The sequence below is a fragment of the Marmota flaviventris genome, chromosome 5 (genome assembly GCF_047511675.1).
Source record: "Marmota flaviventris isolate mMarFla1 chromosome 5, mMarFla1.hap1, whole genome shotgun sequence".
Taxonomy (NCBI): Eukaryota; Metazoa; Chordata; class Mammalia; order Rodentia; family Sciuridae; genus Marmota; species Marmota flaviventris.
The window spans coordinates 39,683,827-39,701,811 of NC_092502.1; the positions used below are offsets into that span (position 1 = coordinate 39,683,827).

The window sequence follows — 17,985 nt, forward strand, 5'->3', positions numbered from 1 at the left end:
GATCAGTGTGTAAATTGATGTTGTGATTTGATAATTTACTATTCATCCCCTTTCAGTCTCAAATATCCCAGTATAAAGAGAAAAACTACATGGGTTAGTTATAACATTTAGTTAATTTTTAAAATGTATTATTTGGTTTATACTGTAATTGAAAATTTCTTATTTAAGCCGTTTGTTTATAGAAAAATGGTCATTGGAATTTTGTGAATATAAAGCAGAATGTATCATATGGTGGTTTTGAATTTATGTGTGTAAATGAATTGTGGATAATTGGAGAGTCAAACGTGAGAACAACCCACGTTACAGGTTGGTTAAGGCCCTGGGGACCCCTTTCAATCTCAAGCTGCCTCTGTAGCCTTGCTTCCCAAAGCTTTCCTGTTCATTTGTTTGTTTCTGCTTTGATGTCCTTAAGTGGCCAAAACCATTTTGTTTTTGTTTTTCCCCCATTGTACTGGGGATTGAACTCGGTGGTGGTGTACCACTAAGTTATATATCCAGCCCTGTTCATTGTTTATTATGAGATAGAGTCTCGCTAAGTTGTGGAAGCCAGTCTTGAATTTGGAATCCTTCTGCCTCCGCCTCTCAAGTATCTGGGATTATAGGTGCATGCTACCATGCCTGGCATCTTTTATTTGCTTAGTTACTTTTCCTCTTTCTTACTAACATAATTATAGTCAGCCGGTGGATGGAAAATATTTGGGGAATAAAAAATGTTATAGTGCTCCTGATATACTATATAGTTCACCCCATAATTATTGGGTCTGTACTGAGCATATATAGAATTTTTTTCTTGTCATTATTGCCTTAACAATACAAAGGAATATTTATATAGATTTTATAAATAATGTAAAATTTCAATATGGGAAGAATGTGTATAGGTTATGTGCAAATTCTATATGCCATTTTATAAGGGTTTTTTTTTGTTTGTTTGTTTTTTAAGCCCCAGCCCGTTTTGTTTTGCACTGGGGATTGAACCCACTGACCTACATCCCCAGCCCTTTTAATTTTTTATTTTGAGTTTTATTTTAAGTTTCCCAGGCTGGCCCTGAACTTTTGATCTTCCTTCCTTAGCCTCCCCAGTTGCTGGGGTTATATGCATGTGCCACCACACCTGGCTGTGTAAGGGTCTTGATCATCCACAGATTTTGTTACCTGTGGGTAGTCCTGATTGATTGTGTAAGGCTTTCTTAAGTATTTATTTATTTATTACTTATCACTATGGAGATGTAAAATCAGGGTTTTAATATGTTGAAAGTACTGAATGTTGGGAATTTGCAGTCTTCATAAATCTAACATTGTATTTGTAGTGACAGATGTGGGTCCTCATTTTCCACACCATTTCTTTAAGTGACAACCTGCCTTAAGTGAGTTCTTTTCAGAATGTGATCTCTCTGAGGTGGTTCTAGATGTGTCTTAACAGGTTGCTCAGATCTTGCTACTATCTAACTCACTATCTCTTTCTCTCCCTCTCCTACCTTTTGGTATTGGGGATCGAACCCAGAGGTTCACACATGCCAGACCAACACTCTACCACTGAGCCTCATCCCCAGACCGCTAGCATCTCTTTTTGTACAATGCATGACTCATGTCTAGCTGACCAGTATTGTTCACTTGCTTAAACTACTACATTAGCCTTCTGGTTTCTCTCTTTGTTCTTACCTTTTTACTCTCTTTAATTCATTGTTCACATAACAACCAGAGGGATGTTTTTAAAAAATGAACACTTGATTTCAGGCTTTTCTTTGGTAGAGTTCTACAGTGGTACATGTTCACAATTAGAATAAACTCTAATAAATTAAACAGGTCCTTGTCTTTCTTGCACTTTATTTCTACCACTTGTAACATTTTTTCAATTTTTATCACTGACAGTGGCTTTCTTTGTAATTCCCAGTATACCATGTTTTTTCCCTGTGGACTTGTATATTTGCTGTGGTCCTGGACCTTGCGTCAGATCTTCACATGACTGACTTGTCCTTCATAGGCCAGTAGGAGAGGTCATCCCTAATCAACCAAAGTAGATATTGGAATTTTCTATATAATACTAATCATTATCTTGTATATTTCCCGTTTGTTTAAATTATTTGCTTGTTACCTTCTGTCCCCATAATATAAGATGTATATGAGACAGGAATCTGTAGTGCCTGGCACATAAGAGGTAATTATTAAATGATGGTCGAATTAATGGTGAAATTCCTGTTGTTGTTTTTTTCCCCAAACTATTTCTTAACCTTTGGCCTCATGAGGGCCTTCCTTTAGGGGTTTTCTCAAACCTTTTCGTATAGACAGATCTGTTTTCTTTCCTTAACAGAACTGTGAGAAACTTGGTGAGCTGCTGTTATGTGAGGCTCAGTGCTGTGGGGCTTTCCATCTGGAGTGCCTTGGCTTAACTGAGATGCCAAGAGGAAAATTTATCTGCAATGAATGTCGCACAGGTAAATCAGATATAGAAGAGTATTTTTCTGAAGAATTTTAAGTTTTTCGGGGGAAGTAAAATGTATTGGAGACACCATTTGGTGGCACAGGGCTGGGCACTGCACATATATAAATATGTGCTTTGTTGCTCCTCTCAGTAAAGCATACCAGGTGAGGGCTGCGGTTGTAGCTCAGTGGTAGAATACTAGCTTAGTATGTGTGAGGCTCTGGATTTGATTCTCAGCACCACATAAAAATAAATAAATAAAATAACGGTATTGTGTTCATCTACAACTAAAAAGAAAAGCATACCAGGTGAATAGTAAGTGAAGAGTTTCATGCCTTACAGAAAGGTTTATAATTGAAATGTGTTTTAAATATGTTATGAACAAAGATGAGCTAAATCCACAGAAGAAGATATGTAAGTGTAGTTTTGAGAGAGAAAGATTGCTAGGACCTGTGGTGTATGCCCATAATCTCATCAACTTGAGAGGCTGAGCCAGGAGGATCACAAGTTCAAGCCATCCTCACCAACTTAGTGAGGCCATCAGCAACTAGCAAGACCCTGTCTCAAAAAATAAAAGGGTTGGGGATGTAACTCAGTAGTAAAGTACCCCTGGGTTCAGTTCTCAGTACCAAAAAAATTAAAAAATAAATAAAGAGAGGAGAGAGAGAGAGAGAGAATGAGAATGAAATTGTAGGGGAAAACAAAGGTACAATGTCTAGTATTGAAAGTGCCTGAAGTACTTGGGGAGTTGGTGTATATGCATGTGTTTCTAAAGGTTACGTATGATATTTTAGTTCAGAGATATAGTTCACTAGGAGTGTTTCTAGGTTACTAAAGATGTTTTTTATTTCTTAATCTGGGAGTTGATTGTGTAAACATTCACTTCATGGCAGTTCATCAATAGTACACTTAAGATGTGTGTACTTTTCTTTGCATGTGTTGTATAATAATAAAAATGTTTGTCAATAAAAGAAAAAGATTATTTGGAATAGTTATGTTGGTTTAGAAAATGGGAAATCAGCCTGTAAAATACTTCATAAGCTATGCTAAGGAAAATTCTCTTTATTCAGCATGATATTTAGATATAGCATTTAAACAGTGAAGGAATGAGTATTGATTTTATATTTACAAACCATTGAAATCTCTGAAAGTCTCTCTGAATGATGCTGTCCAAAGTGAAAGCATCTGTGGAATGAGATAAGAACCAATGACAATCTCTGAGGATATAGAGTTATATCTATACTCTATAGCTGTTGGGAGTGTGAAGAGGTGCTAATCAGTATCTGCTAAACCACCAGAGTGGGGTGTCATTAATAGGGGTAGATTTAACAAAGATACCCAGGAGGTTTTGGAGTAAAAAGACACTTTTGTGGGCTGGGGTTGTGGCTCATCAGTAGAGCATTCTCCTAGCAAGTGCGAGGCCCTGGGTTCGATCCTCAGTACCTCATAAAAATAAATAAATAAAGGTATTATGTCCAGCTGCAACTAAAAAAACAAAATTAGAAAAAAGAGAAGGGGCTGGGGCTGGGGTTCAGTGGTAGAGCGCCTGCTGTGTACATGTGAGGCCCTGGGTTTGATCCTCAGCACCACATAAAAATAAATAAAGATATTGTGTCCAACTACAACTAAAAAAATATTTTTTAAAAAAGAAGCTTTTGCATTTGACAGTGAGAAAAGTACTTGGCTTTCAAAGAGGCTGCCATGCTACACCATGTTGAAAGATCAATGGGTGACTGTCTATATTACTTCTTAAATAAGCTTGACTTCAATTGAAAGGAATGTAGTACCTGAAGGAAGGATATCACAGGGTCAAGGGAAGGGCCATCTTGCGAGTAGGGCGAGGGATCTAATGTAGTGTAGAAAAAAACACACAGGAAAGGAAATAAGGGTGAAGTACAGCCACAGAGAAAGGAAGGTAACAACAAAATTGAATTGTGTTATGGAGTTGTGGGGCTCCGGGAGGAAGCTAAAGAAGTTATTTCTTGGCTTGGGGAGAATGATGGGAAAGGTTATTGTTTCTGACTTGAATGGTAGAGAAACTTTATAGTAACCCCAATGGGACACAATCAGCAATTTCATGTCTTTGTGTAGATAAGCTATGTCAAATTGAGGAGCCAATCAGTTTGGGACAGCTATTTCATTTTCTCACAGTCACTTTGATCAATGTTGGAGAAAAAGTTGGAAGACCTTGGGGACTTTCATCATTATGGGAAATAGTGTCATCCAGACCTATTAATTAAATTTTAAATAAATTATTTATTTATATGTTTGCATACTTATCCTAATCCTAGTAAAGTCTTCTTGCCCTTTGTGTCAATAATCCAGATTTGTTTGTCTTATTATCTTTATCAACGTGTAATAGTCTCTGAACAGGTTGATTTAACATAATCTTGTTTATCTCTATTGAATTTCATCAAAGTGAAATGAAATGCTATAGTTAATCTGACTTAGCATAATAATACCTTTGAGACTCCTATGTTGTTGAATATGTCATTAGTTCATTCTCTCTTAAAGCAGTTCTATGGAGGTATAATTGATGTACAAAAAGATCATGTATTCAAAGTGTATGATTTGATTAGCTGTGATATGTGTATATATTTGCATGTGTCCCTGAAACATAACTCAGCATTATTATTTTGAGATTCCATAATGTTGTGTATCTTGATAATCCATTCCTTTTTATTGCTGATTAGGATTTCATTGTGTGTATTTACTACAGTTTGTTGATCCATTCATTTATTTGATGGATATTTGAGTTGTTTAATATTTGGGCTATTACAAACTAAGCTGCCATGAACATTCAAGTCTTTCCTATGGACACATTTTCTTTTGTCCTGTATCAATACCAAAGAGTAGAATGGCTGAATCATATGATAGTGGAAACCTCAAATTGTTTTCCTAAGGGTTGCAGCATTTTACATTCTCATTAGCAGTTTATTTTAGCATTCCGAAGTATGTTTATACACCTTTGAGATTTTAATTTGTGTTCTTCTAAAGAATGAGGTTGTGGCTTATATATATATATATATATATATATATATATATATATACACACACACACACACACACACACACACACACACACACACACATACTTTTTGTTGTAGATGGACACAATATCTTTATTTTATTTGTTTTTATTTTTATGTGGTGCCAGGGATCGAACCCAGTGCCTCACGCATGCTAGGTGGGCGCTCTACCACTGAGCCACAAACCCGGCCCCTGTTGTAGCTTTTTTAATGTGCTTATTTGACATCCAGTTCTTTGATGGGGGATGATAGAGTTTGCCAAGCACACAGCGGACCCTTGGTTGAATCCCCAAATTTTTCTGGCCATCATACCCCCCAGTTCAAAGAAATGAAGGGTTTAGTCAGATTTTTGGGGGGGGGGTTCCTACTCTTTGAGTTCTAAGGATTTTTTTTTTTTAATTCTGATATATTCTGGATATAAATCCTGTATCAGATACATACTTTTCCAAATAGTCTTCCAATCTGTAGATTACTTTTTAAAAAATTTTTCTTGGCAGTACTAGGGATTGAACTCTGGGCCAATCACATGCTAGGCAAGCACTCTCCCTTTGAGGTATATCCCCAGCCATATATATAAGAGTGTGTGTGTGTGTGTGTGTGTGTGTAAAATGATCAAGTCAGGATAATTAGCGTATCTATCACCTTATATAGTCATCATTTCTTTGTAATAATATCATTTGAAATTCCTTCTTCTGATTTTGTTGTTGTTGTTTAAATAAACTTCACCTTATTGTGAACTGTGGTTGTTTTCTTCCATTCATTAGGTTGTTTTTTCACTCTGTTGACCATTTCCTTTGCTGAGCAGAAGCCTTTTAGTTTAATATAGTCCGATTTTGCATTTGTAGTTACCTGTGCTATTGGGGTTATACTCAAAATATCCTTGCTCAGTCAGTCCAATGTCCATTTTCTTCTATGGTTTTAGATTTAATATAAATTTTAGTCCCCTTTGAACTGACTTGTATATGGTGTAATAGGGGTCCAGTTTCAACTTTTGATATGTGGGATATCTAATTTTTCAGCACCATCTATCAAAGATACTCTCCTTGATGTGTGTTATTTGTACGTTTGTCAATATCAGTTTGCTATAAATATATCATTTTATTTCTGGAATTTCTATTCTGTTTCATTTTTCTGTGAATCTGTTTTTATGCCAATGTATTGCTGTTTTAGTTACTATAGCTTTATTGTACCAGTTGAAGTCTAATTATAGTCTGTCTCTAGCTTTGTTCTTTTTGCTCAAGATTGCTTTGGCTATTGAGGATCTTTTGTAGTTCCAAACACATTTTAGGATTATTTTTGCCATTTCTGTTAATAGTTTCTTTGTGTGTGTTGTGCTGGGGATTGAACCCAGGGCCTTGTGCATTGCTTGCAAGGCAATCACTCTACCAACTGAGCTATATCACCTAGCCCTTGTCATTTCTGTTAAGAATGACATTTAATTACTTTCAGTAATGTGGTCATTTAGCAGTATTTATTATTGTGTGTGAAAACGGGTTATATTTCAATTTATTTGTGTTCGCTTCAGTTTCACTCATCAGTGTTTTTAGTAGAGAGACCTTTCACTTCTTTAGTTAAGTGTAATCCTAGGTATCTTGTTTTCTTATAATAATTATAAATGGAATTGATTTCTTGATTACATTTTTGGATAATTCTCTATTAACATGAGAATTAAAATGATTATTTTATGTTGATTTTTTTTTATTCTGCAACTTTACTGATTTTGTTCATTCTAACAATTTTAGGGTGGAGTCTTTAGGCTTTTCTATATGTAAGATCATGTGGTTGATAAATTGGTAGCTTGACTTGGTGATTTATTGGGATGCCTTTTATTACTTAGAGCAGAAGTTTTTAATTTTGATAATGTCCAATTTATTAATTTACTCATTTTATGGCCTGTTCTTTGGTATTATATCTAAGAAATCTTGCTTAATCAGTATCATAGTTCCCTTCATAACAGGGATTTTTATGCCACTGGCAGGAATTGCATTCAGGTAATTCTGCTTCTGAAGCCTAGAGTCTTTTTTTTTTTTAATTTTTAGTTGTAGATGGACATGACACCTTTATTTTGTTTACTTTTATGTGGTGCTGGGGATCGAATCCAATGCCTCACACATGCAAGGTGAGTGCTCTGCCACTAAGCCACAACCCTAGCACCCTGGAGTCTTTCTTTACATTGCATCTAACAATGCTATGTTCCAGAGAGATAGAGTCCTTCAAAAAACAACAAAATCTGCCTTTTATTATAGAAATCTTTAGACGGTCACATAATAGTCCTGGAAATCTTAAAATTATTGTTATTATTTTATTATTATTAAGATTTTTTGTTTTGTTTTCTTTTTTCCCCAGTACTGTCAATTGAACAAAAAGTCACTCTACTATTGATTTATATCTCAGACCCTTTTTTAAATTTTATTTTGAGATAGGGTTTAAGTTACCCAGGCTTGCCTTTCTAAGGAAAGGTTGTCCTTTCCTTAGCCTCTTCATTATCTGGAGAATTATAGGCATGTCTAGTGCACCCAGCAAGAGGCTTTATTTTATTTTATTTTTTTGGTACAGGGATTTGAACCTAGGGGTGCCTTAACATTGAACTACATCCCCAGCACTTTTAATGTGTTATTTTGAGACAGGATTTTGCTAATGTGCTGAGACCAACCTTGAACGTGTGATCCTCCTGCCTTATCCTCCCTGGTCGTTGTGATTACAGACCTGTGCCACCATGCCCCACAAAAGGCTGTTTTTGAGAATTGGAATTTTTGCTCATTTTAGTAAAAATAATAGAGTAAGAAGAGAAAGTCACTTATTTTTTAAAATTATTTATTTTTAAATTATTGTTGGATACAATATCTTTATTTATTTATTTGTATGTGATGCTGAGGATTGAACCCAGGGCCTTGCACATGCTAGGCAAGCGCTCTGCCACTGAGCCACAACCCCAGCCCAAGAAAGTAATTTCTTATTGCTTGTGGTTTACCCTAGTTTTTTCTGCAATAGGGCAACCACGCTGTTATTATATAGATTGCTCTAATTTGTTAATAGCTGATAAACTCTTTAGTGTCAGGCAATGGTATACTTGTTACAAATACATATTTAAAACATTTTCCTAAAATTTTAATTAGCTGGGTGATCTCAGTTGTTTGTATATGAGATGTGTGATTTGAATAATCTCCTATTTATACCAGAAAATGCCAGTGGCAGGATCTGCATTCAGATTGTTCTGCTTCTTAAGCCTGGAGTCTTTCTTTACATTGATTGCATCTAACAATGCTATGTTCTGGAGAGAGAAAATCCTTCAAAAAACAACAACAAAATCAACTTTTTATTATAGAAATCACATAAATAGAAAGAACACTATAAGAAATCTGAATGTATTCATTATTTAGTTTCAATAATCATCATCTTTCTGCCTCATTTTCCCCATATATTTCAGAAGATTTCTACCATATAGAACTAGAACTACATTTTTGCGGGGTGGGGTTGAGAGTACCAGGGATTGAACTCAGGGGCATTCGACCACTGAGCTGCATCCCCAGCCCTATTTTTTTATTTGTTCTAGTTAGTTATACATGACAGTAGAATGCATATTGACACGTCATTCATAAATGGAGTGTAACTTTTCATTCCTCTGGTTGTCCATGATGTAGAATTACCCAGGTCATGTAATCATATATGCACATAGGGTGATAATGTCTGAGTCATTCTACTCTCATTCCTACCCTAATTCTCTTCACTCCCCTCTAGTTCAAAATACCACTACCCCCCAGTCCTCCCCTTATTGTGGATTAGCACCTGCATATCAGAAAATACTTGGCCTTTGGTTCTTTGGGATTGGCTTATTTCACTTAGCATAATGTTCTCCAGTTCCATCCATTTACCATTAAATGCCATAATTCCATTCTTCTCTAGACTAAGTAAAATTCCATTGTGTATATATTCCACAGTCTCTTTATCCTTTCATCTGTTAGGTTGGTTCCACAGTTTAGGTATTGTGAATTGAGGTATGTTCCCCGACCCTGTTTTGTTTTGTTTTGTTTTGTTTTGGTACTGGGGATGGAACTGGGACACTCATCTACTGAGCCACATCATACACACACCCTTTTTTAATTTTGATAACGTCCAATTTATTAATTTATTCCTTTTATGGTCTATTCTTTGCTATTGTATCTAAGAAATCTTGTTTAATCAGTATCATAGTTCCCTCCATAATAGGGGATTTTTATGCCATTGCATTTTATTTAGAGACAAGAGTTTCACTGAGTTGTCATGGCAAGGATCAAACCCAGCACTTTGCATATTCCAGGCAATCATTGTATCACTGAGCAGCCACACCCTCAGATTTAGGGAGTTGGGGGGAGTTCTATGAATTTTTTAAAGCAATGTGTCATTAGAGGATGCAATAATGATTATGTGTCATCTATACAGGTGTCTTTAGGATTTTATCCATTTGTCTTAAAGATGTCTATTTTGTTTCTTAAAGATGTCTTTCGGGGCTGGGGTTGTGGCTCAGTGGTAGAGCCCTCACCTAGCATGTGCGAGGCACTGGGTTCAATCCTCAGCACCACAAAAACAAAATAATGTGTCTACCTAAAACAAACAAACAAGCAAATAAATAAATAAATATATTTTTTAAAAAGATGTCTTTCTATAGTGTTCAGAATGAAGATCTAAATTAGGTCCCTGCTTTTTTTTTTTTTTTAATGTTTCTCTCAACCATACTGCCTGACTCACCCTATTTTTATTAATGCTATTTATTCATTGGAGTGATGGCCTTTTTTCCTGTTGAACTCTGTTTTCTCTACTGTTTTTGTGCATCAGGAGTAGAAGTACTCTGGATAGAACCCTGGGACACTTTTACAGTGAGCTATATCCCCAATCCTTTTCATTTTTTATTTTGAAACAGGATTTTGCTAAGTTCTCAGTCTGGCCTCAAATTTATGGTTTTCCTGCCTTAATGCTTTTGTCATAGATGGACACGTTACCTTCCTTTATTTAATTAATTTATTTTTATGTGGTTCTGAGGATCAGACCCAGTACCCTATACATTAGGCAAGCTCTCTACCACTGAGCCACAACCACAGCCTGCGTTAGCTTCTTGAGTTGCTGGGATTACAGGCTTGCCCCACTGTGCCCCAGTACTGCATTATCTATGCTCTAGTTTCATTAATTGCAATTTAGTGTGCTGGCTAGGTACTATGTCCCAGTGACTTGGGAGGCTGAGGACGGAAAACCACATGTTTGAGGCCAACCTGGGCACATCATAAGTGAGACCTTGTCTCAAAATAAAAATATGAAGAGTTAAGGATTTCACTCAGTGATAAAATTCCCCTTTGTTCAATCTTAAGTACTCCAAACAAAATAAACAAAACATAAAATTTGGTTGGTTGCATCCTCTAGGTATCCCTTTAACTTCTATCTTCCTTATTTTCTATAAACTTACTGTTGGATCTATTGGCTAGATGAGACTTTAATTGTGTGGTTTTACTTTTCTGTTTTTTTTTTTTTTAAAGAATGCTCTTTCAACTATTATACAACTGATTGAATCATGTCTGTTAACATATGTTGTCATATTGTCAGTTTATATTGATTTTTCATTGTATTCAATATTGTCAGCCTAATGAGTCTATTATGAAGTTCCTTACTAACTTTTGACCCTAATGGTTCATTATTGGGGTAAATTGTTTAACTAGTATTAATTTTCTTCTTTGACTTCCCAGGAATCCATACCTGTTTTGTATGTAAGCAAAGTGGGGAAGATGTTAAAAGGTGCCTTTTGCCTTTGTGTGGAAAATTTTATCATGAAGAATGTGTCCAGAAATACCCACCAACTGTCATGCAGAACAAGGGCTTTCGGTGCTCCCTCCACATCTGTATAACCTGCCATGCTGCTAATCCAGCCAGTGTTTCTGCATCTAAAGGTATGGGTTTTTTATGAGGACCAGTCTAATTGTAAGATCGCAGTCTCATTGGCAGTGGATATTTTCAAATGCAATCTGAAACATATCTGATATCTCTTGTCAGTTAGGCAGAGTTAGAGAGAATAGAAGAGGAATAGGTTAGTTTCTCATCATCAGGTTGCGTTCTGTAGCCTTTGGCATTATATGGTAGTTTTATCTATTTGCATTGAATAAGAGATATAGTTCCCGACTGCATTCACTAGTTACTGCATTCAGTTATGTTTAACTGTCTTCTTTTCAATTGTTTTAATTGTGTAGATTGCATTTATTGATAGGTTTTAGTTGTTGAAGTATGTTACTGGATGTATTTCATTTGGAAGAGTTGGAGAGGGGTGCATTTACTTGGAAGACTAACCACAGAGTACCCATGTAATTATTGCTGTCCTATCACTCTATCCTATTTATTTAGTCTAAGGCAGATTCCAGGATTTCTAGAATTCAGGCAGTGGTTGGGTAGAGCTTTCTTTGGTGAGGTAGACTTGTTTACAGTTATGGGATCTGACTTCTTTGGATACAGCATTGAGGGTCCATCAAAGTTTTTTTCATGGCTGATTGCACATTTAGGATTTATTGTCTTAGTGGGTCTTAATTTGTTTTCTGACATTTTTTCAGTGGTAGCAAATAGACTGAATAATTCACATTGTTCTTAGTATTTAATCTGTTTTTCTTTTGTTCTTCCCTGGTTTTCCTGTTTAGGTCGTCTGATGCGCTGTGTCCGCTGCCCTGTGGCATACCATGCTAATGATTTTTGTCTGGCTGCTGGGTCAAAGATCCTTGCATCTAATAGTATCATCTGCCCTAATCACTTTACCCCTAGGCGGGGCTGTCGAAATCATGAGCATGTTAATGTCAGCTGGTGTTTTGTATGCTCAGAAGGTAAGATGACTTTTTGTTATATGAGTGCTGTAAAAGGGTATTAATCCTGTGTTTTAATTGGAACAAAAATAATTTCCCTCACATTGCCACTGGAAGAAATATTAGGAGACAATGCCCCAAATTAATGATAATAGCAGAACTTTAAAAACTTTGTGGTGTTGCCTAATAGGAAGAGATTTATTTATTTTTGTTTGTTTATTTACTAATTTGTTTTTAGTACTAGGGACTGAACTCAGAGGCACTTTACCACTGAACTACATCCCTAGCCCCACATTTTAAGTTTTAATTGGACACAATATCTTTATTATTATTTTTTTTTATGTGGTGCTGAGGATCGAACCCAGCGGCCCTGCATGTGCCAGGCAAGCACTGTACCGTTGAACCATAACCCCAGCCCTTCCCTAGTCCTTTTTATTATTTATTAATTTATTTTAATTTTTTAAAAGTTGTCAGCTGACATATAAATGGTGCTGAGGATCAAACCCAGAGCCTCACACATTCAGCAGGTGCTCTACACTAAGCTACGACCACATCCCCCATTTAATTTGTTATTTTGAGATAGGAACTTACAGAGTTGCTTAGGGCCTCGCTAATTTTCTGAGATGGGCTTTGAAGTAGTGATCCTCCTGCCTCAGCCTTCCACATCAATGGCATCACAGGCAAGTGTCACCACACCCACCTTTATTTTTGTGTCAAGTCTCCTTAAATTGCTGAGGTTGGCCTCCAACTTGTGATTGCCTTTTCTCAGCCTCCCAGCTGCTGGGATTACAGGTGTGCATACGGCTGTGCATGGCTTAAAAGTTTTAATTTTTTATTTTGAATATTGTATGTTTTTGTTAATATGATGAGGCAGTAAGAAAAGTAGGGGGTAATCACTCCAGATCCTATCATGCACGGGGGGAGACCAACGTTGCTTACTATTGAGTGGTATTGCTTTAGACATTTATGTGCATCAGCAGAAAGAAGGATAGATATCTTGACAGAAACAATTCCAGTTAATGATATCATATAATTATTTTTTTAAGTCAATTTCACTTGAATGTAAAGAAAAAAAACAGTGAAGGAATTTATGATTTTTTAAGGTAAATATATCTTTATGTTCTCAAAAGATCTTGTAAGGTGTAGATAAAATAAATCTTATAATTTTGGAAAACCCCACTGCCCCACACCAATTTTTAAAGTAATTCTCTTTTAGAGAGTTTATAATAGTCCTCTCACAATTTCTTTCCTGTTTATTTCCTTTCCATCCTTTGTCACCTAATTTTTGCTATTTTTATATTTAAAAATTTTTAAATTTAAAACTGATGTTAACTGGTTTTTATAGGTCTGAATTTCACATTTTGATTTTTGTCTTGGTTGCCTGGACTTCTAAGAGGAATTTTCAAGAATACAGTGGTCTGCTTGAGATATTATTTACTTGTATCCTAGAATGATATCTTGGGTTATTATAGAACACAAGATTTGGATATATTTGTAAACATTGCTGCACTATCTCTGGTTATGGAAAACTCATATCTAGTTTTTTTCATTCATTTTCAAGTTGGCTGAATTTTGTTGGATAGTTTTTTTTAAAACAATTTCTCTAACTTTACTTTTTGACTGTGAAAACTTTGCTGCTTAGGAATGTTCAGAGAGACTGATTTTAAAGTGCTTCAACAGAAGCAATAAAATGAACAGTATACTTGGAATCTAAAAACCAAAGTTTGAATTCTGACTTTTCTCCTGGGGGCATATTGCTTTATGAAGACTTGGAATGACTGGGATTCCTGTTTATAAAATACAGTCCCCATTCCTTAGGAAATGGTCATATTATAATAGTATAGATTAAATGAAAACGTGTTTGTATCCCTTGGACAATGAGAAAATAATTTTAAATGATCCCTAGTCTTATTTTAACTTTTTGCCTTTATTTGGGACTGACTTCTTTCTCAGTCTGCCTTACTGTTTGATTTTCTCCTAAACACTTTCTTCATTGCTACTTTACCTGCTTTTTCCCAGATGTATATGCCCTCTAACCAAAGAACTAGAGTTTAATTTTTTATGGAATTCCAAAGAATTCTATTACATTCGATGGAGAAGACATTATTATATCTCTTTCAAGAAATTTAGATATACTAAATAGTGTTAAGGTCCTCCTTACCCCAAATAATTATACAACTGCTTTATGCTATCTGTTTGGGCATTTTTCTTTTTTCCCCCCTTCCTGATCTTCCTCCTTCCCTCTGTTTTCTGCCCTTGAAATTTATGTAACCTGATAGATAATTTAAGGAAAAGAAACCTACAGAAAGGAGTTTCATCATGATAGTCATTTGTAGCCTCAAACTGTGGTTCTAATGTGGAACAAATAAAATAGTGTTCAGTACGGTTATATTTGTATGAAATACAATTTTGGTATAGGGATTTTTAAAAATATTTTATTTTCAACTGACATAATAACTGTATATTTATGGGGTAAATTTGGTATTTTTGTACATACATATGTGTGTATTGTGGAAATACAGGAATGAATATATATATATATATAATATGAATCTCTTAACATAAAAAGACAGTTGCACTGATTTTTTTTAAAGATGCATTAGTTTTGTGATTGTTACACATAAATTTTATGATGTACTACATCCTTTTTTGTTTGACTAATAACCTATTCCTTGTAAACATACTCCTTATAAAATTGTCTTCTGATAAATGATGAAGTCTGTGTCATTTTACCACCTGTGTTTCTTGGACATAGGAAGATGAAAATTTCAGCCTTAGTCTTTTTTTTTAATTTTTTTTTTAGTTGTGGATGGACACAATACCTTTATTTTATTTGTTTATTTTCATGTGGTGCTGGGGATTGAACCCAGTGCCTTACGCATGCTAGGCAAGTACTCTACCACTGAGCCATAACCCCAGCCCCAGCCTTAGACTTTTTAATTCCACTATGGGATGAAATTCATGAGATAGTTTCAGATCTAGTAATGATTACTGAATTTTAAAGGATACTTCTGACAGCTGGAGCAACAAGTCTCAAGTGTAGTCCATAATAATATCAAGATTGCTACTTGCCTTTTGTACTTCATTTTACATTTGCATAGATAGTATAAACCAATGGTGGGTGAAATTGCTGGCATGTTGATAAATTTTCAAGATTTCCTTGATCATTAAGAAAAATTTAAAAATTTTATTAAATTCTGAACATAAAATGAACATTGTTTTAGTGTTCTATGTAGTGGGATAGGAAGTATACATTAAGCCGTTCTGTGGCATAATGATAGTTGTCTTGAGTTAAAGCAATCATGTACCTCAATTTCATGCTTTATTATCTTTTTGTGACAAGGGAACAGGATATTGAACCTAGGGACACTTTGTCACTGAACTACATACATAACCCTTTTCTTTTTTATTTTGAGACAGGATCCAAGTTACTTTGGCCTCAATAAATTGCTGAGGCTATCCTCAAACTTGCCATCCTGCTGCCTCAGCTCCCAGTTGCTGGGATTTCACGCGTGTGCCACCACATCCAGCTTTATTATGTTTATTACTTATGAAACATCATTTTTAGTTTTAAGAATTACTGACAAAATTATCAGGGGGCTGGGGTTGTGGCTCAGCAGTAGAGCGCTCGTCTAACATGTGCGAGGTGCTGGGTTCGATCTTCAGCACCACATAAAAATAAGTAAAATAAAGGCTTTGTGTCCAACTAAAAAATATATTTTAAAAAATTATCATCTACATCCTTGAACATCCTAGTACTTACTAATGAGATCATAGTGATACTAAAAAAAAAATGGGATACTTTAGTAATATATACGAAATAGGTCAACATTTAGAAGACATATATGACTCAACTGGTATTTTTCATGTAACCAACCCATGTATTAGAAGGCATACATAAATAGAAAATCCTTTCAAATTATAAGATAGATCGATGAATTTTAGTGTAATAGCAACGAGAGTTTGTTAATATGCTTTCAGATTCCAAGTCACAAGTACCAAAATGCCTATGGTGTTTTAGTGTATTATCAAAGTAGTAGTATCCACAATTGTTGAATGGAATCTGTTTGGACAGTAAAATACTCTAATTCAACTATATATCTCCAAGAAACCAAATTTTCTTCATGTACATCAACCAAACAATATATGCAACACAGTGCAGTTAAATATATTTGCAAAAAAATGTAAAATAATATTTTTTCTCAGTATTTTTAATTTCATAAAAAATGTTTTTATTTAAATGTTTTTCATAATATCATAATGGATTTGTTTAAAATAAGTTAATATTTAAAATATTTCTTAGTTTTAATTTTTACTTGGCAAATATCTCAATATGTATGTGTGTCTGTGTGTATCATCTTCATTGTCTCTCACATAAACAAAATATCTTGGCCTTCTATATAATTCAAGGGTGTAAAATCTGAGGCCCAAAAGCCTGAGAAATGATGACGCTGATGTTACAAATTATGAAATGAATAGTTTTAACATTCCCCATCACCCCTACCCCTTGTTCAAAGGAGAGAACTGAAGGTGAGATGGTTATTCAGGAGTGTAAGGATAATAAATCTAAAAGAAAACAGACCTTAGAATTCTGCAGTATGTTTAAACTTCATTTTCTCTTTTGACCTCTTCCATTAAATATCACTTTTCCCATATTTTGTTTGCTTTTGATAGTTCATAAGGTTTTTCTTATTCTTTCTGCTTGTCTCTCTCTCCCCTCCCTCCGTCCCTCCCTCCTGTTTATCTCTTTCACTCCCACCAGATATACTTTCCTGCTGAGCTCCAATCCATCTGTTCACACTCATCCTGTTGGTTTCCTCCTTCAGGTTCTCTCTCAGCTCATCCTATTTTGTTCTTTTGTTCAAAACTTAATGTCCTTTCCAGAATTTTCCCACATGTCTATCTGTTGGCCATTATTCACTATTTTTTTTTCTTCACTTCAGATTTCTTTTCACATTATTCCCTCATTGGAAGACCTGGGACAAATTCCATTTTGTATGTGATCTATAGCATTGTGATCTAGATAATTTAAAGAAACGATGGGAAAGTGCCACAAAATCAAATTTTTAGGAAGATTTTAATGATATAAAATGGCACAGTGAATAAACTTGGTATATTCCTTGGTATATGAATAAACTTGGTATATTCCTTGCCAAAGGTTTACCCCTCACTAACCCTTTAGGCTAAGAGTTTTATCTGGCAGGTATTACAATTGTTGTATTCCTTAAATATGAATCTTCCTGGAATAAGTGTACATGTTTCAGTGGTAGAGCATTCACCTACCATGCCTGAGGCCCTGAGTTCTATCCACCACATCACCCCCACCCCAATAATCTCCCTTCCCTGAAATATCTAATATGTAATTCTCAAGCATGTGGATTTCAGAATCAAATACATACATTATGGAACATTTTTAGTACATAATCTTTAAAGAAGTAAATGTTATTACTACTAATATATATGAATAATTAGCCTGGTTTCTGAGAATTTTGATGGAGGCGTAAACAAACTGAAATTGAGGCAGTAAACCACAATAGTACCTATGGTTTATTGTTACCAGCGAAATTTAAAGATACTATAGTGGCAGATGTCTGGATTTACAGATTACAGTCCTTATTATTTCATGATCTTATTTACATATTACACAAAATGTGTGTGTGTGTGATATAATTTGTTTGATAATTACATTTAATATAATGGATCTCCCTTTTATATATTAAAGTTTACACAT

At 35.1% G+C, this 17,985-nt stretch overlaps 1 protein-coding gene across 8 annotated transcripts in view; it reads left to right on the forward strand.

Moving 5' to 3' along the window:
- Nsd1 (nuclear receptor binding SET domain protein 1) overlaps positions 1–17,985 on the forward strand; it is a 150,065-nt gene that overhangs the window by 101,291 nt on the left and 30,789 nt on the right. For all 8 annotated transcript variants that reach the window (XM_071612173.1, XM_071612172.1, XM_071612170.1 and 5 more), the window contains exons 12-14: positions 2,309–2,432; positions 11,160–11,360; positions 12,096–12,275. In XM_071612173.1, the coding sequence (XP_071468274.1) occupies positions 2,309–2,432; positions 11,160–11,360; positions 12,096–12,275 (505 nt within the window). The remainder of the gene's footprint in view (positions 1–2,308; positions 2,433–11,159; positions 11,361–12,095; positions 12,276–17,985) is intronic.